Consider the following 20818-nt stretch of genomic DNA (forward strand, 5'->3'; position numbering starts at 1 on the left):
ATATGTAAGTCAAGACAGTGTTCAGAAGGATAAGTGATGAAGGAAACCAGTGAAAGTAAAAATAACTCTTTAATAACAGATTGAGTTTTTATTGCCATTACATTCATGAATATGAAACTGTTTCTCAAAATATAACTGAAGTGTGTTAACTCTTCCAGAATGTTTGTTGTTGATATTAATTGTAGTTCTGTGATAGGTAGCCAATAATTGTGTAAATGTTCCAGAGTTCTCCACCTTGGATACTTAAGCTGGAGACCACTGAGCTGTGGCACTTCTTTTCTTGTTAATGCAAAAATTTCATGTAGACACATTTTTCTCTTAGTTTGTTCTGCAGAACTGCTAATGGTTTATTTTTTTCCAGAAAATGTAAATAAAAAGATTATTTTTAGTAAGATAGCTGTACAACATGGTGTTTCACACTTTCTGAACAGGAATTTGAGTCCATAATTTGGTACTAAAGTAACTTTGTCTCTCCATGGTCTATCAGTTGCTATTGCTAACTTCTGACATGGAGGTCAGAGTTTTTCCCAGTGGCCACTTCAGTTTTTTCTCTTTTAGGAAAATCTGATATGGCGTATACTCAGCAGTTTGATGTCACATTAGAAATTACTTAATTAAATATACACAACTCACAGAAATGGTATCGGATCAAAAGACTTGCACTGGGATGGGAGCCACATGTCAGTTACAGGGCTATTGCAAGTGTTTAATTCAATTCAAAACTCTACATTTTCCAAAGTATTACATGTACAAATATGATTTGTGCACGAGTAGAACTGTAAACTCACATAGTCTGCATTTTGCGTTCTATAAATATTCTATGAGTGCCCATCTGGTCACACGACTGCAGAAATTGCCCATATCTGTGCTTTAATGTGTAGCGTGTGCATGAGGGGTACATTGCTGCAGCACTGACGGTAGGCAACCGCGGGGTATTGTCACTGTAATAATTAAAAAAGGCCAATGCACTGTTACGAGGCAGGTTACTTGTTGGAACAGCAACTCAGCGGTACTGCACAGACTAGGTCAGCAAATGGCTAGACAGATTTCCACATTGACAGTGGCTGTGGTGTGTCAGAATAAATGAGTGGTAGTTGCATATCTGCTGACATAGGCACTGGACATTTTTGTAATGGAATTATTCTGTTTCATACCCCTACCAGGGCGATGGGGCTATGCCGAATGAGAATGCCACGCGGATATGCCAGCAGAAGTCACCAGTATGAGCCCATGGCAGGACAAAAGCAGTGTGCACCCATTCCCTCACTGGTCTTAATGCCCTGGTACAGCTGGCCATTACAAATTAACACCAGCAGCATGGCCAACTCCTGCCCAGGGTCATTCCCTGTACACACCAACCGTCCACTGCCATTGCAGGATGGACATTATACACTATCATGCAGTACGCACTGCTGGTGCAGGGATTGTACAGCCAGTTTATGTAATGAGGTCTTCGGTTTGACTGAGGATCCGTGGAGTGTGCTGGCAGCCACTCCTGCAGAATTCAGTGGCCAGTTGGCAGCTGGTGTATCAAGCAGTGAAGATGCATCAATAAAAAATTTGTGACATTTGGAGCTCCCTTTCTCTTGAGCCTCCTGGGCTCCAACCTCACCTCCACAACCTGCTTGCACCTTTGTGGCTCACAGCCGCCCAACTCTGCAGAGGGGGCTCTGTAGTTTGGTATCAGAATTTGCAGCGCTGTCTTCTCGTGTCAAGACGTCTGCAACATGTCCTACAGTGTCAGCTGAGCTCAGTGCAGTGAGCAATGAACCATTTTGTGTTGTGTTTTGGAAAATGTAATAGATATGGAAGCAGGACATGACAGTCATTGTAACTTGGAGGTTACTTTGTTTAGGTCAGAAGAGCCAGTTGACTCATCTGAGTTGAAGGGTAATGGTTGAGAGTAGGATTTGGTGACTGTAAGCTGTACACAATGTAACTTTCTTGGGCATACTGTGCCATGTATGGAGTCAGTGCCTTATACATATCGTCGATATTGTCATATTGCAAAATAGTGTAGAGAATGTAGGTGGCTCATGATATAACAAGACTAATTTGTGATGCTCTTTTGGAGTAATAATTTATTTTTGTGTTATTGTGTGTAATGGAGAGTACGTGTGTCATAATGGCAGAGTCAGAGATGCAAGGTGTGCCAGAGCTGGAAGCAGTGAGGATATTGTTATAAAAGGTAGCACAGCTGATAGCAGATAATATTCAGGTACATGGACAGCTGACAGCTAGGAAAAACAGTTAGCATTGTTTCATGTACTGCAGCATTAGGCAGAGCCAGTTGCTGCAGGATTAATTGCTCCCTTTCCTGGAAAATCGTCTGAGGAGATGTGATCATTTTTAGAGGACCTCAGAGCATCAGTAGAGATGGGTGGTTAGACCGGTAGCTAATAATTATGTGTACCAAAATTGTGACTAGTGGGAGAAGTGAAAATGTACACGAGATGTATGGAAGAATACAGCAAGCTTTGAACAGTTGGAGAAGAGGATTTTGCAAAGATACAAAAAAGCAGAATAGTGCAAGATATTTCCAGCAGCAGTTGAACACTATTGTAGAGAGACATGGGGAAACTATAAGATTTCACAGACGGGATAAGAAAATGTAATGAAACCACAAACAAGTTAGGGTAGAATGATGTGACAAAGAATGTTTTGCTGCAAGAGGCTAAGCAAAGGGCACTCAATGCTTTTCTGAGGGGATATCAGATATGTCAGAAATGGTGTATACAGATGCACCAAAGCATCTGTATTCTGCTTTTAGATTAGCGGTGGATTTTGAAGAAATTGACGTATCAACAGGGGTATGAGATGGACGTGAGAAAATTTCTGCAAACATTAAGCAGAAAGGGTATTTACAGAGGCAGTGTTGCCAGCTACAGGGAAATAGAGGAAATGGAAGATATCAGCAGCAGAATTTTGGTAATGGACAACAAGGGTTGGTGAGAAGGTGGTAAGCAGCCAGGGAATACAAAGTCCATCTAAAGGTGTTCATGTTAAAATTAGATGCAGCAAATACTTATGCAGAGGTGTAGAGTAGAAATTTCTGTTGGACATAAGGGCGCATGTGTTGGTTGCCAGTAGAAATGTAGTGGGTTGAAGGTAATGGAACCCGCTGTGCTATAGGTTACAGGGACAGTGATAAGAGACCATTGGGGTCGGCAGACGTGGATTTTCGTGTAGGGGCTGCCCGGCGTAAGCAGTCTGTGGAAGTAGTGTATCGCATAATCCCAATGTTAGACTTTTTGTATCAACATTGTGCTATATTTTACTTTCGGCAACATAGAGTAGAACTTAGTAGAATGACATTACAGCTAGGGGAAGCTGTTGCCATTGTAGAACTTTTGTGAGGGTTGTCTAGTATATAACTGCACCAAGGCCTGATTCACATAATTGTGTGCCAAGTGGCACCAGGAAGTCACTTTGGGTGAGTGTGGAACCTGATCTACCCGAGGGTATGTTTTGTATTGTAGAGCCTTTGGAAGAGAACAATATACTCGATCCAACAAGATGTTTTATTAAAACAAGTGCTGTGCATGTGCAGGAGAGGTTTGACTGGTGAGTGGTACCCATAAATATGGATAATTTTTCCACTGAGGAAGTGAAGTTAGGAAATGGGATGTTGATAGTGAGCTTGGACATTCTGCATGAGGAGTGTGAACCACAAGCAGCTGCAAGCTGCCATAAAACTGCATTATATATATAGGAAAGTGGAGCCTCAAGTGGAGTGGAGAGAGAAACAGATAAATTTGAGAATTTACTCTTTCCTTGCAATCTTTTGCCAGCAATGCCCATGACTCAACACCAAAAACTAACATGGTATGAAGCACCGATGTGTCAGAAACAATATTGCATACCTAGGTATTTCCAGCTGGTTATGGAAGACTTTACTAACCAGCAGTTAGCTGATGGGATAATAAGAGAGAGTAGTAGTACATGGGGGCACAGGAATTGTGATTGTACTGACAAAGTAAGATGTTTAAAGATAGTACAGGTTCTTCCTGAACACAAAGATTGTTACAGATGGATACCTTATCCTCAACTTTACTGAGACCATTGATAGCTTGGGACAATGTTGGTACTTTTCTGTCATGGATTTGATGAGTGGCTACCATCAATTGGAAGTTGTTCCTAAATACTGGCCAAAGACAGCATTTTTGGTTCCATTGGGCTCCAAAGAGCTCAGTTTTGATTGAAAAAGGAGGGCTGTTTTGGTTGAAAAATGCACCTGCAACATTTCAAATGTTAATAAATGGTGTGTTGAGAGAGTTTCTTGTCTTGTTTTCTTAGGCTATATCAGCATGTTCTAAAAAGACCTGGAGTAGCACTGACTTTGTCTCAGGAAGCATTTATGAGACAAAGAGTTGCACATCTGCTGTTGATCACAGAATAGAGCCATTTTGCATTCCAAAGGGGTAAGGTATTTAACCCATGTAATTAGTAAAGATGGCGTGAGGAGGGACCTGAGGCTTGTAGAAGCTGTAAGAGAATTTCCAGTGCCTAAGTTGATTAAGGAACTGTAGCCTGTTTGGGGATTACTACAGAAAATCTGTGAAAGGGCTTTCTGACAAAGCATGCTAACACATGGAAACAGGTGAAATTCATAGGGATAGAAGTGTGTCCACTCTGAGAGTGAGTTTTGACATCCAGCCTAATTCCAGTATTTTCAGACTTCAGAAGGAGATTATCATTTCATGTGACCCATATAATCATACTTTGGGGTGTGTTTTAAGCCAGAAGATTAATGATGAACTGAATCCTGTAACCTACACGTCAAGCCAGCTGAATGCAGCGGAGAACAACTATTCAAGCAATGGAGGAGGAGATTTTGACCCCCATTTATGGTGTCGATGTATTTGAGATGTTATCAGTACAGGAAAAAAATTTGGGTAGTGACCAACCACACTGTTTTGAAGGTGTTGATTGAAACTGAAGGACCCATCCAGTAGGCTGAAAGATGGGCCCTGAGATTTAGTGGGTTCGACTGTCAAGTAGTACACAAGCCAGGGAAGAAGCATAGGAATACAGATGCACTAAGAAGAAAGATAGCAGTAGTGAAAGTTCTGGGTCATGGTCTTGCGAAGTGGTAGGCAGCACAGAGATCTGACAATGACTGTAATCAGTAAAAAGTGCAATCACAGATCAGCATATATGACTGATTGTTGTGCAAGGACATGAGACTAGGGTAGAGCTGGTAGTAGTACCAGAAAATTTTAAGTAGCAGTTTTAAAGGAAGCACATGATGACATGTTTCCTAGTCATGGAGGGTGCAGAGCAACAAACCAGAGAATGGTGGAAAGATGCTGGTGAAGAGGAAGGAAAGTGAATGTGGATCAATATGAGAGGAATTACATTTAGTGTGCACAACAAGTTGACTTATATCATTAAAGAGAACTATTGCAGAGGCTGGCAGAAGTATCAAAGCCATTTGAAATGTCTGTGGTTGATGTATTTGGACCATTCAGGTGTATACCAGCAGGAACCACTCTGTAATAACAATAATAGATCAATTTTATCAGTACATGAGAATAGTTGTTATGCCAAACCACCAGGTAGTGAAGTTGCACAAGGAATAATTAATAACTGGATATTGAGGTTGGGAGTTCCAGATGTGATACCTATGAAACAGGTATGAAGTGTCGGTTGTTGCATGTGAAGAAGTTAAGAACTAGTCTCTTCATCCACAAGCCATTGGTAGAAGGTAATGGGTAGGTAGAACAATTGGGAAAATGTTAAGTTACTACATGAACGCACACTGTGGTGATCGGTGTACATATCTAAGTTACATTATGTGAGCCTATAATTCAGAAGTACAAACGAATAGAGGATTGTCTCCATATGAGAGGTATATGGTCAGAAAATGCCATCATCGTTCAATTTTATGAAGGCAAAGAAAAGTAAAGATGGAGGGTTGGTATGGGAATTTGCAAAAACAGTGCAAGAAATATGGAAATAAGTATAGAAGGCAAATACAAAGGTGTTGGAGAAGCAGGGGAATCAGTGAAATGCATGACAAGTTTATCACAGTGTAAAGCAGGACAATGGGTGATGTTATCCAGTCCTTACATGCTGAAAGGGAAAACAAAGTTAATCACTTGGTATCAATGAAAATAATCCATTTTTGACAATATAATGTAATTTGACAGATTAAAAAGTCTGCTCACCAAGCAGTGACAGGAGAAAACAAACACACACACACACACACACACACACACACACACACACACACACACACAAAGGTGTTACACATACAAGCTTTCAGAGCCAGTGGCTCCTTCTTCTGGCAGAAGGGTTGAAGTGGAAGGAAAAGGGGTGAAGGAAAATGACTGGAAAGGCTTAGGAAAAGGGGTAGGGTTCAGAAAAGTCACCCAGAACCTGGGTCAAGTGGGACTTAGTGGATGGGATGGGAAGGAAAGACTGATTGTTGGAGACTGAACTGGGCAAGATTTGAAAACGAGAGCTTAAAGGCTGAAGACAGGGTAATATCTAACACAGAGATTACTACTAAAATGCCATGTATGAGTTAACAAGAGTGAAGACCTGAGTGCGTTGTATGTGATAAAGGTGGGAGGGGATGGTGAAAAATAGACAGGTCAGAAAATGAAAGCTGTAGAAAACTTAACACAGAGTGAAGAAAGGAATAGAGCGAAAAATAGACAGGTCAGAAAATGAAAGCTGTAGAAAACTAACACAGAGAGAAGAAAGGAATAGCTACTGTGAAAAAATGCTGAGACAGAAGAAATTAATGTATACTGAGGCCTAATGGGTGACAAGTTATAAGTTAGAATAAAGGGGCATAGGTAGTGGGTGTATACTGACAACACATAATATCCTGTTGCAGAACATGCACTAAAATATGACAATCATTACCTCAGTGCCTGTTTCACCACACATTCTATCTGGATTCTTACCCCCCAGACACTATTTTCTCAGAAATCTGAAGGTGGGAACTGGTGCTACAACATGTCCTTTGCTCTTGCCATCCACCTGGCCTGCCACATGGATCTGCTAGTAGAAGTTATACTGGTTCGAGGCCATGGCAGGACAACAGAATTGTGCACCGAGTCCCTCTTCAGACTTAGTGCCAGGGTGTAGCTGGCCTCCATAGGTCAATACCAGCAGCACAGCTCACTCCTGCTCAGTGTGCAGCAGAGTGCTCCCCGTGCACACCATTAGTCCACAATCAATGCAGAAAGGGCATTTCATTGTGACGAGTTTCGACAGCTGGATGTTGCTTGGGGCCATAGCAGATAGAGTAATACCACTGGTGTGGGGATTGCATAAAGAGACTGAGGGCTTGGAGGAGTATCCGTGTCAGCCTTGCAGGCACCCGGCCCAGCAGAATTCAGAGGCCAGCCAGTGACTGACTCAGTGTGTCAAACAATGCAGATGTTTCAATAAATATCTTGTTACACTTGGAGCTGCCTTTCTGTGGAGCCTCCTGGGCTCCACCTCACCTCCACCACCCATTCACACCATCCTGACTTGTAGCCACCCCACCCTTACACTGAGGGTGCTATACAATATACTTAATGTACCCCCAATGGAAAAAGTCACACAGTGTAGGCCAGTCAGCGTGCAGGGCGAAGGGAGCCACATCATCTTCACTACTAAGTCCAATTCAACAATGAAGTTCATTGTTTAGGTAACAACAAATATCGGTGCTCCAAAGAGGAGGTACCTCATCTTCCTGGAAGATGAAATTCTTGGAATCAGCAGTCAGTTGTGAAAACATCTGCAACTGCAACATATCAAGATAAGAGGTACCTGTCAGTCTTCTCACAGAAGGAAAAGGCCCATACAGCTTCATCTGTGACACTGCACAGAAAATATTAGCCTTCAGCGAATCTTGTTCTTGTGCTGCAATTTCATGAAGATTTTCAGTGCTCCTCACTTTCATATTGTGGCGATCTACCTTTCTATATGAATGGAAGGTCTCACATTTCCAACACAGACAAACTATTTCCTTGATTTGTCACCACTTTGTCAGGGAATCGCCATATTTGAACATTTAATGCTTTGCAAAATATAGAATGTTGAAAACAAATGGATCATTTATAGTAACCCTGTGTTTATGTATGGTAGGTTAGGTGACAACTGTGTTAACTGCTAAAATAGGCATAATGCCTCCTTTACATTATAACTGCAAATAATAGTGTCTTATAATTACAGGTTTATCAGAGAGGGGTAATAAATCCTATGGTGAATATTGAACAGTTGTGGAAGGACTATATTAACTTTGAACAAAACATTAATCCAATCATCGCAGAAAAGATGTCTATGGAACGTAGTCGTGACTATATGAATGCTCGTCGTGTAGCGAAAGAATTTGAAGCGGTGACAAGAGGTCTAAATAGGAACAGCCCTAGCATACCTCCAATGGGCCATCCAGAAGAGTTGAAGCAGGTGATTCTCTTACTTGATTCGTAATTTAGCTATAGACATGAAAAAGTGGAGGCACTTAAAATTAATTGTGATAATAAGGTGTATGTGTAGTATGTTTCATTATAACTTTTATGTCACTTTTGTTTATGTTGAATTTCAATGTAACACTATCAATTTGATGAAGTCTGAATCTTAGTCAGTTCATGCTGCTTCAAATTTTGAGTGTCGGCTATGTGGTGTTTGTAACAAGAAGAAGATATTTTATGGACCATCACAGTTGTTTTTAGACTACAGATTGAAATTCATTTTTGGAAAAGTGCATACTGTATTGTTGTAGATGTTTCCTTTGGCTGGTATGAGATTTGGTTAGAAACACAGTGATATTTTTCAAAATTTGCCTGTTGCATTATTATTTATCTTTTCCATTCTGCATACCTGAGAATATATAGCTTTATTCTGTCTCTGTCTAAATTATTTTTCAGGTTGACCTCTGGAAGAAGTACATTGCATGGGAAAAATCAAACCCTTTGCGAACTGAGGACACTACTTTGATTACAAGGCGTGTTATGTTTGCTTTTGAACAATGTCTTTTGTGTTTAGGACATCATCCTGATATCTGGTATGAGGCCGCACAGTTTCTTGAGCAGAGCTCAAAGCTTCTAACAGAGAAAGGGGTAAGTTCAATAGAAAGTGGTAAGTTTGAAGTCATGAGTCCATTTTTGTGAGCAGGAATAGAGAGAAGAAATAAATATGCATGAGATATTTACATGGTAAATATTTCATAATGTAAAATTTCAAGATGCAAAACATCTGCTGTAGATGGATTTATCATGATATTTTACTTATTAATTAATTATAAATGAATGCAATATGTTGGAGGACTGTAGTATTTGTACTGGAATTTACTGTCAGCTTTTTAAAAAGCACCATTCAGTATATGGCATGCATATATGAAGTGCTGCAATAACAAGGATATGGTCCCTGGGGCTTTGTATTTTGATTATTAATGATTTCAGCTTACTGGTTTACATAGAACTACTTAGTCACTGCAGCTTTTTGTATCTAATATGGTGTAATTGTCCTCAGTTCACAGAGCTTGACCATAGAGCTCCCTGTTACTCACACTCATTTTAACTTTTGTAATGTGTCACCACTCCCTGTTACTCATACTCATTTTAACTTTTGTAATGTGTCACCACTTATTCTACCAGAAATCTCTCAGCCTTTTTTCCTACAGTTGGGAATTAAGTATTAAATATTTGCTCAATGTCATAAGACTTTGAAAACAAATTGACTACATTCAAGTGCCATAATGATTGTTATTTCATAGTTTATGAAATATATTCTTTCGCATGGCAAATCTTAATTTCATGTTTTAATTCTGATACAGTATCCAGTCAGTTCTGGGTTTAGTAAATGGAGATGGTGCATGAATAAAAGCCTGTGACGTATTAGCACAGTGCAAAAAATATTTTACAAATTACTGTATGTAAATGAAAAGTATTTTATATAATTGTCTCACTGAGCGTAGATAATATGACACATTAATTTCACAGTAATTGTTTATTGTTCAGGATGTTACAGCAGCAAAACTGTTCAGTGATGAAGCTGCAGCAGTATATGAGAGGGCAACAGCTTCTTTGTTGAAAAAGAACATGTTACTCTATTTTGCTTATGCCGATTTCGAAGAAGGAAGACTAAAATATGAGAAGGTGCATCAAATCTATGGTCGTTTTCTTGAGATTCCTGACATTGATCCAACACTGGTAAGTGGTAGAGAATCAATGTTGCGTGTAGTTTCTTTGCTTTTCGCTATTTTCCAGAGGTTTTGATGGTTTAAAGATAGATTTAGAACATTTATAATGCATTTTTCCAGTATTGTATTTTCTTAATTAATGTCATATATGTTGTTGAGAATTGTATTGAGTGAATTATTACATTGTACATGATACCAGAAAGTTCTTGCAATGAAATAGGATGAAGATGCCTGCAGATAACTAAAATAGTGTAGTAGAATTAGCCCTTATTTGCATATGCTTAGTTGTGACAGTTTATTTGGTACAGCAGTTTATGTGTAGTAGATGAAACTTTCTGAAAACTCTGCTCCATAGCTTTTAACCATAAAGAAGAGGGCACTGATTCTAAACCTGGCTCTGCTGTGATTAAATGTATTCCACATGAAGGACAGTTAGAAAGTGCAGAATCTAGTATTTTGCAACTGTCAAATAAGATGCATGGAATAGCTGGTGAAATCTTGATGTAAAATAGCTGCTGCATTATAGTGTGTCAATATGAAGCGTTCCGAGGCATCATCAGTCTTCTCAGTGTCTCTCTGTCACACCTCACACTCCAGCTGTTGCATACCATGGTATCTGGCAACACACGGATGAGCACGACGGTGGGCCACTGTTTCTGCTTCTGACTCTCCCTAATAGAATTTATATGCTTGGGAAACTATTTCTATTGCTTCTTAACATAATACTTGCCATGTTTATTTAATATCACCAATAATGAACAAGACAATGGCTAAGTAACCTCACCATACCTAACTAACATGAAAATAATGTTAAATGTTCTACGTGCAGCCCAATGCACTTACTACAGACTGTTGTGGCAGAATGACACTATTATCTAAAGTAGTTTGAGTCTCGGTCGGGCACACAGTTTTAATCTGACAGGAAGTTTCATATCACATAGTACATTGCTCCTTGCCACTGCGCAGTGCCCCACCACCTGACTTCTTATGTGCATATTACTATAGCTACTTGCTGCTCAAAAGTAAATGTGGGACAAAATGTTTGGGGCATTTTAAAAAAAAGAGTCCAACAGATTTTGTTGACATATTTAATATAGTAGATGATACCTGTGTCCATAACTTTAAGCCAGCAACAAAACAGAAATCAGTCAAATGAGTTGCAAACTAATTACCCTTTACCTAAAAGGAAAAATAAGGTGCAAAAGTGATTCTTTTTTGTTAATTACCTTCCAAAAGGTAAAACAAGAACTAACAAATTCTATGCAAGGATGAAGTACATGAGAAGTCACCTGAACTGAAAATAATAATATGGAAAGGTACATAAGAAGTAACCTCAACTGATAATAATAATAATAATAATAATAATAATAATAATAATCTTCCATTAGGAGAATCATTGTGCCCATAAAGGTGCTTCCATTTGGTAAAACTGTTGGATTTGAACTGAATTCATCAGATTTGGCACCATTTAACTTTCAGTTAACAACACATCTGAAGAAATGTATGGTTGGAAAATGCTTTGATCCCAGTGAAGAGTTACAAAAGTCATGTGAATGTTCTACAGACCTCTCAAAATCATATTTTACGTATGGGACAGCATTGGACAAAGTGCATTGACACTGAAAGGGATTGTAGTGGAACACAAGCTAAATTTTTTACCTAAAAAGTACCACCTTCACTTCTAAGCATAAAAAGTTCTTGTTGTACATGTGTACATGTCAGAGAGAGACTTTGGACAACATTGTATTGTATTGTATTGTATTGTATATTTATTGGTCCTATGAATCATACACTGTACAGGGGTACAAAATGATATAGGGCAAATCAAATAATTTGCAATAAAGTTTAACAGAAAAACTTGTATATTTTTTAGCATATAGCAATATAACTCTAACATATGGGAATAACATTTCACAAATACACAAATAAATTTTACACACACACATTTCATACTTTTGGCCTTGATTATACAGACACACACATACATGTAATAGACCACATACAATACACAGATAAATCTACATGTACACATTTCTTATTTTGGCCTTAATTGTATAAACTATTTAAATTTTTCACATATTTACATTGTAGATAAAAATTCAACACTATAGTAGCAATTCTGTAGCAAGTAGTCACTCACTACAGTTTTGAATTTATGCATGCCACTTATTGCCTTAATTTTTTTAGGTAGTTTGTTATACAGTTTTTTTTCCTGCTTGCAAGGGTCCTTTTTGTTTTAGTGTTGTATGTGAAAACTGCATATGTAAATCTTGATTATTCCTTGTGTTGTATGAATGGATATTTTGGTTTTTTGGAGCAATCTTGGTATTTTCGTCTATGATTTTCCTTATAAACATTATTGTTTCTAGGATATATAGGCATGGTAGTGGAAGAATATGAAGCTTTTTAAATGAGGGTTTGCATGAAGATCGAGGTGCTGAGCCTTCCATGGCTCTTATAATTCTTTTTGGTGCAATAAAACAACTTTTGCTAGGTGGTGAATTTCCCCAGCAAATTAAACCATATCTTAGTAGTGATTCTGCTTGGGCATAGTACACATTTTTTTATGGCTTGCATTGATGTGCATCCAGCAAGAATTTTTATACTATAACAAATGATATTTAATTTATTACCCAGGTGTTGTGTGTGTTTCTGCCATCTTAGGTTATCTTGGATCCAAACTCCCAAAAATTTGGTGCTATTTACAATTTCAAGTCTTTTGCCTAACAGTTCTATGGTTGCAGTTAAAGGCTGTTTATTCTGCACTGTATGTAGATGCATAGTGTTTGTTTTATGTGTGTTTATTATTAAGTTGTTCACTGCGAACCATTCTGATACATGTGAAGTGCTCTTTTTATTTCATTTTGGAGCTCTTCTGGGGTTTTTCCTTTGATAAGTATATTTGTATCATTGGCATATTTAATGTACTTATAGTTAGGGCTGGATGGTTCCAGGTCATTTACGAAAAGCAAAAACAAGATTGGTCCCACCGTATTTAACAAACTGTTTTTCTGATTGATAGGAAGTTAATTTTTTTTCCTTCTTTGTACAAGACTTCAACTATTTGGTGTCTGTTTTGTAGATATGACTTTATGCACTCTAAATGATTAGATGGCTGTTGTAGACACTGCACTACTGAACTCTGGTAGAGAAGTTGATCTTTCCAGCCAAATGGCTAATCTGTTCTAGCTACATTATACAACAACAATGGGAACAGTAAAGACAAGCATGTGGCTTGGACATAGGGAACTGTCTACAAGTTCTTGGTTAACTACAAATTCGAATGATCTTTCCGTATTTTGTCAGACCTATATTGATCAAGTTCATTGTTAGCATTCATCGAGATATTTGGAGAGTTGTTTTGTGCTGACCAACAAATATCAGTGTTTGTTTCAAAATATATGTTTTCTTGGAATTTGTCCTGTTGGCATCTCTCTTGTGAGCAATAAGCACAAACACATAAATGTGTTTACACACACACACACACACACACACACACACACACACACAATCGAACTTTTACTAAATTTGCTTTCAAAATCCCATTGCATGTGTAAGAACAATTTATTTTATTTAACTTTCTACTTGTAATAGGTATTATTACATACATGGGCAGTGGGAGGATATTTACTTGTATGTTATTTATACACAAATATGATGCATTCCATATTACATAAAGATGGAAAATTGTGTACTAAATCTGTGTGTGATATTTATAATTATATTTATCGAAGTGTATCATTATGTTTATAAGACAAATTCATGTCAGCTCCATGTTACATGGGCATTTCAGTGTAACCCATTTTGAAGTGAAGTGTAGTGTAGTGTAGTGTAGTGTAGTGAAGTCAGTCTATTTGCTGTTAAAGTGAGCTGTCTGCTGTGCTAGAGAAATAGAGCACCAATTCCAATGTCTGTCTAGATCTGTAGCACACTGTTTTCTCAGGGAACATCAAACATATCTGTTCCTTACACAATCTTGTTCAGTTATACAGAGGGGTCCAGGAAAATGTAGACACTCTTTGATCAAAGAGGTCGAAAAAAATTAGCCAACTAGTTGCAAACCAAAGTTCATTTAGCCCTTGATCTAGGTTTTGATGTTTCTAAAAATATATTCTTCTTCAGGAGTGAGTCCTAAAAATGAATATATGAGGGGGGGTACAAAAAAAAGTATTTTTTAAAAGCTATATGTTTTAAAATTCTTTCCAAAGCAATCTTATCCTTGTCAAAATACTCTCCATTACAACTAATACATTTGTCCCACTGTGCCTCCACTGTTCAAAACATTTTTTGTAGTCATCTCTAGAAGCAACTGACAGCTCCTTCCGAGTTTTTCCATTGACTTCCTCAATGTTGTCAAATCAGTGTCCTTTCATGCCTGCTAACAAGAAAAATTTGCATGGAGCCAGGTCAGGCAAATAAGGTGCAGCAGAACCGTGCCAGTTTTAGCCAAAAACTACATAACAGTGATGGCTGTGTGTGCAGGTGTGTTTTCGTGGTGGAAGAACCAGTCTCCTGTCTCTGCAAATTGGGTCTTTTTTGACAAACACTGTTGCACCATCTTCTTAAAATTTCTTTGACGGTCATCAGTTGTCTGTTGATAGTCTGTGAGCACAAGCTCTCGAATTTTTTCAATATTTTCCTCGATTTGGGCAGTTGATGGATGTCCAGAATGAGGTTTGTCATCGACCAACATGTCGCCATTTTTAAATTGAGCAAACCACTTGTACACTTTCCCCGTAGCATCATCTTGGTAAACTGTTTTCAAGATTAAAACAGTTTCAGCAGCATTTTTACAGAGTAGAAAACAAAATTTCAAGACTGCATGTTGCTCACATAAAGTTGCCATCATAAAAATGAAACAAGATGAAAACAGCGCCAGTGAAAACAATTTCTGTAAATGAACAGAACAAACCAGGTCGACAACACAGGCAGCACTGAATTGGTGATGAGTTGCACTATTCCCACCTAGCGGCAGAAATGTATACTACACAAGCTCCACCGATGGCAGTGTCGTCCCCCCCCCCCCCCCCCCCTCTCATACCTGGTAACAAAGTCAGTCCTTTGTACTCCTGTTTTAATTTTATGTTGACAAGAGCATTACATTTGCGCATTTATTCTGACATATGCTGAATATAATTAAGCTGGCTGCTGTCTTAAGCCATGGCATGTGATGTTTCTGGTTTTTATATCAATTTTATATATGACAAGAGCCACTCAGCTTCAGGTAATGTAATTTACCACCATGTGATGTAACAAGTTTACTTCATAAATATTTTTCTGTTATTAATATTTAGATATGTATGTAAAAATAGTTTGTAACCGTTATATACATTTTTAGGGTCAATTCCTTCTAAAGAAGACACTTTTAAAAATATCAAAACCTAGGTCAAAGGCTAAATAAATATTGGTTTGCAGCTGATTGTCTGATTTTTTTCAACCTCTTCAAATTTATACAGTAGCACGACATCCTCCTCTAGCATTACCTTTCCTCAACAGTAGTTTTCGATAACAGTATTATTTTTTGAATTTTGGACAGATCACTATTATTTCAGTTGCTTTTCTGAAAACTTTCATGTAATTTTATACACAGTATCTTATATTTCAAGCTAAAGTTTATGAAAATGAATTACTTTATAAAGTGTTTTAAGCTCAGTGTCATAATTGATAACTACTAGTTCTGAATGTATAGTTAAAATATTTTTTTTTAGAAACATTTGAAATTACAAACTATTGACACACTTAAAATTTATATTATTATTTACGCAGTACTGTATTGGTTACTATGGTTATTTCTGGATTCATTTATGAAATATTAATCAAAAGCAATAATGTAACAAACAAGTAGAAATTCATTTGTTAAGAAAAATTGTTAACACTTTAGAATATGGATATTCCTGCAGAGTGTCAGGAGTCGTAAGCATGTCTCTGATATGATCAGAAGTATTTTTGTATTTTGTGCAAACAATGTAATTTCAGAATGAGATTTTCACTCTGCAGCCGAGTGTGCGCTGATATGAAACTTCCTGACAGATTAAAACTGTGTACCGGACCGAGACTCGAACTCGGGACCTTTGCCTTTCACGGGCAAGTGCTCTACCAACTGAGCTACCCAAGCATGACTCACAACCTGTCCTCACAGCTTCAATACTGCCAGTACCTCATCTCCTACCTTCCAAACTTCACAGAAGCTCTTCTGCGAACCTTGCAGAACTAGCACTCCTGAAAGAAAGGATACTGCGGAGACATGGCTTAGCCACAGCCTGGGGGATGTTTCCAGAATGATGTAGATCTGAGTATTGCCTGCGTCCTTCGGAGCTCGATATGAATGTTAGTAGCAACTAGTTCTCTTCTGAACATGGCCTCAGTTGTTGGTGAATTGCGTGAGTTACATGTGTAACTGTACCCATACTTTGTTTTAGATTGTTGAGATAGTCTGTCATGGGCCGACAGAGAAACACCTGTGTAATCATCGCTTGGTGTATTAAAATTTGGTATATCAAACTAAGTCCTCTAGAATCAACTTCAGAATCTCGTAGAGATTCCAGCCGGGACCTTATCAGCTCAAATTTCTAGCTTTAGCTGCTGTGCTTTAAGCTTCTGCTACACAATCCCACCTCTACTTGCTCTTCTGCGAACCTTGCAGAACTAGCACTCCTGGAAGAAAGGATATTGCGGAGACATGGCTTAGTCACAGCCTAGGGATGTTTCCAGAATGAGATTTTCACTCTGCAGCTGAGTGTACGCTGATATGAAACTTCCTGACAGGTTAAAACTCGAACTCGGGACTTTTGGATTTCGCGGGCAAGTGCTTTACCAACTGAGCTACCCAAGCACAACTCATGACCTGTCCTCACAGTTTTAATCTGTCAGGAAGTTTCAATTTATTTTCGCCCTTGTAAATGGGAAAAATCAAAAGACTGTATGATATACTAAAATTTGAGAAGATAGATTTACATAAAAACAAAAATTCTGCAACAGCAATCTTCAAATTTATTTAGATCAATCCAACAGTGAGGACCTAGGATGTAACATTTTCCGCTTCAAGAATCAGATCCATAGAAAAGAAGAAATGGAGCCAGCTCTACATGATGAGCTAAGTAAGCTAGAAAGTTTATTGTTATCTTCGCCCCTCTCAGATCTTCGTAAACGACTAATGTGGACAATATAGGGAATTAGGAAGGAGGGGGGATTACAGCCCCCCATGTTGAAGACTCCTTCATAGTAAATATCTGTGGAACGAAATGACATATTTCTGTAATTTTGCACGGTAGCATAGGCCATTATTTTCTCAACAGATTGTGGTACAGATTTTCCAGCAGATGACAGCACAGCAATGAATGAAGTAAGGTTATCGTTTGAGCAATGCAAGGCCATCCATTTTACTAGGTCACCTCAAAAATCTGTGAAGCATGGTGCACGTGACAGTAGGATAAGCTGATCAAGCAGATGACAAATTCTGAAGGGTGGAAAGTGGAAAGTGTAGATTGTAGGATTGCTGCACAGTGTGAACGAGGGTGGCCCAGACCAAAGGATTGGAGTACTGCGAGTGGTGTGAAGGCATACTTCGTGAGGATGAACAGTTTGCAAGGATGGTTCTCTGATCTGATGAGGCACAATTCAAACTGACTGGTACTGTAAACTGCCACAGCTGCATGTAAGGGGCTCCTGAAAATCCTCACATTCACGTGGACAAACATTTCAATCTACCGTGTGTTAATGTGTGGTCTGGTCTGTCATCGCATGGTTTGATTGGCCCATCCTTACTTGAAGGTACTGTAACTGGTGAGGTGTATTTTCATATGCTGCAAACATTGATTTTTACCTCCCATTCGAGTGGTGTTTGTAAATGAAAGATTTTTACCTACAACAAAATGGTGTTCCACCTCTCTACCAGAAAGTTATCACGTCCTGCTTGGATGAAAATCTACCTGGAAGATAGACAGTTTGGAGAGGAGCTCTTGAGTATTCATTGTGGCCTCCAGACTTTACACCTCTTTATTGCTACCTATAGTGGACTTTGAAAAATGAAATTCGTCAACGGAAGCCAGCTACACTGAATGAGCTACAAGAAACTGTCGTGTCCTGTGCGGCTGGTGTCCTTTGCTGTTGTTACACCAGCAACACTGACAGCTGTCGTTCTCTCAACAGTTCACTGCCAGTGATTTTGTTTGGCTGCTAATAAGGTGTGATTTGAACACACAAAATAATCTTCCCCTCGTGCAAGAATTGTTACAGTATGTCATTTTGTTCTATTAATATTGACCATCGAAGAGTGTCTACCTTTTCCCGAATCCCTCGAATCCCTCTGTATATCATCTTCATGCAGGTGATATTTCATAATATTAATTCTGTCATTAAGCTGTAACATATTTGCAATAACTGATTAATTTTTGAAGTTAAATACAGCAAATATATCACAATGTCATTATTTCCTGTTTGTCTGCAGTGTAGTTGTTTGATGGTGCACAGTTGTTGTTGCAAGTGAGTGTAATTATTGGCTTGGCTGGTATCACATTTGTGCCAACAGCCATTCAATTTGTCCCCTACTTTTTATTTAACATAGTGTTTTGGATTTGGGTCTACAACTCGCCACTGTGGTTTAAAAACACCGTTCTCCCTGTTGTGAGAGCAGTCTCTGCCCAGTAAATGCTGCAGTTTCAAGAAAAAGAAAGCTATCAACGGATATTATTTGTGGGGAGTCAGATGAAAGGTGTTGTGGGTTGGCAGGAGAGCCTACACCGGTATGAGAGGAAGCCGAAAGGCACGCGTTTTAGCTCATGCAGGCTGGCGTGAGGTCTGGAACAGGACAAGGAAATGAGACTGTAGGAAAAACTGACGTAGCCGGTGGAATACTTAACTTTAATCCATAAATGGTGAACGTTGCTCATGACGGTACATGTTTTACAGTATCAATAGTAACTGGTAATGGCGCCTTGCTAGGTTGTAGCAAATGACGTAGCTGAAGGCTATGCTAACTATCGTCTCGGCAAATGAGAGCGTATTTTGTCAGTGATCCATCGCTAGCAAAGTCGGTTGTACAACTGGGGCGAGTGCTAGGAAGTCTCTCTAGACCTGCTGTGTGGCGGCGCTTGGTCTGCAATCACTGATAGTGGCGACACGCGGGTCCGACGTATACTAACAGACCGCGGCCAATTTAAAGGCTACCACCTAGCAAGTGTGATGTCTGGCGGTGACACCACAAAAGGTCACACCTTTAGCCACATTTTTTCTTGGAGTATAAACTAACAAAAATGAAATACCAGTTTTGATGTCAGTTGTGCAATTTCTTTTCTGATTTATTTGAGCGCTTCTTTTCTTCATTCTTTATGTAGCTGAGTCTATAGATTATAGTAGTTGTGATTGGCATGCAAGCTGATGACATTTAATATACTGACTCTACAGGACGTGTACATTCTAGCAATAGTAGCTGTCGGTGTTCTTTTCTCCTCAGTCCTCTTCCCCTCCCCTTTTTTCTCCATCTGCTACTCCCCTATTTGTCATCTCTCTCTCTCTCTCTCTCTCTCTCTCTCTCTCTCTCTCTCTGTTTGTGTTTGTTTGCTTGCTTTTGTTTGTTTGTTTGTGTGTGTGTGTGTGTGTGTGTGTGTGTGTGTGTGTGTGTGTGTGTGTGTTCCCCTTCCTCCTTTACAATATTTGTAATTCATTGGTGCTTAAAAGTGTGTGCAATCACATTATATTACCACCTTCTGAATATGCATCTGTTTTCCGTTTTCCAATCTTGTCCTCAACAACTCTGCAACAGATGTATCTCTTTTCTAAGAGGATCATCTGCTATTGAAGTTGAAAGTGTTAACTTGGACATTATCTCATAGGATGGACTTCACTATGTATATTACCTTAGCTACTCATGAAGATGTTATCCTCATTTGTCTGAAAATGTAGAAACTTTTATCAATTGTACTACTTTTAATTATTCACTGTAATTACTTACCGTATTTACTCGAATCTAAGCCGCACTTTTTTTCCAGTTTTCGTAATCCAAAAAACCGGCTGCGGCTTAGAATCGAGTGCAAAGCAAGTGGAAGTTATGAAAAATGTTTGTACGTGCCGCCACAACTAACTTCTGCCGTCGAATATATGTAGCGCTACGCAGCCATGCTTTGTAGGCACAAAGATAAATACTGGCGCCAAAACCTCTGCGTCAGTAAATAAATTAAAAAAAAAAAAAGTGGAAGACGAGCTTTTTTTCTCCGCCACGAGTTTCGACCACTGCATTTTCATACATTATCCAATGAAGTAAATACAAATTCCGTATTGTTCATTTTCGAATGTAGCACAATTTCAGTGTATTACGAAAATCTGACTGGCAAGACTGTTTGGGATGTTTGTCAATATGGCCAACTCTACGTTCTGAATTTTTTCCTATCTGTGAGAAGAGATGGTTGCTAATAGGAACCTGATGAAATATGAATCACATACAGTATTCTCTTCACCATAAGAATAATACGAATATAAACATTTTGCCATGTATTCTTTCGTGTTTGCTGCTATCTCATTTAAATCCTGTCTGCCTAATAAACTACGAAACTAGAGTGAGACAACAGCAAACGCGGAAGAATATACGTATCGTGTCATGTTTATATTTGTATTATTCTTACAGTCAGAAATGAAGCACGGCAAGTGACTAGATTTTTAAATCTAAGATGATTCTAA

General features: G+C 38.7%; 1 protein-coding gene across 1 annotated transcript in view; it reads left to right on the forward strand.

Moving 5' to 3' along the window:
* Nucleotides 1–20818, forward strand: part of LOC126100445 (protein suppressor of forked) — a 148683-nt gene that overhangs the window by 101037 nt on the left and 26828 nt on the right. The window contains 3 exon segments of the mRNA XM_049911052.1: nucleotides 8179–8412; nucleotides 8874–9065; nucleotides 9966–10157. Of these exon segments, the coding sequence (XP_049767009.1) occupies nucleotides 8179–8412; nucleotides 8874–9065; nucleotides 9966–10157 (618 nt within the window).

Source organism: Schistocerca cancellata, chromosome 9, assembly GCF_023864275.1.
Source record: "Schistocerca cancellata isolate TAMUIC-IGC-003103 chromosome 9, iqSchCanc2.1, whole genome shotgun sequence".
NCBI classification, from domain to species: Eukaryota; Metazoa; Arthropoda; class Insecta; order Orthoptera; family Acrididae; genus Schistocerca; species Schistocerca cancellata.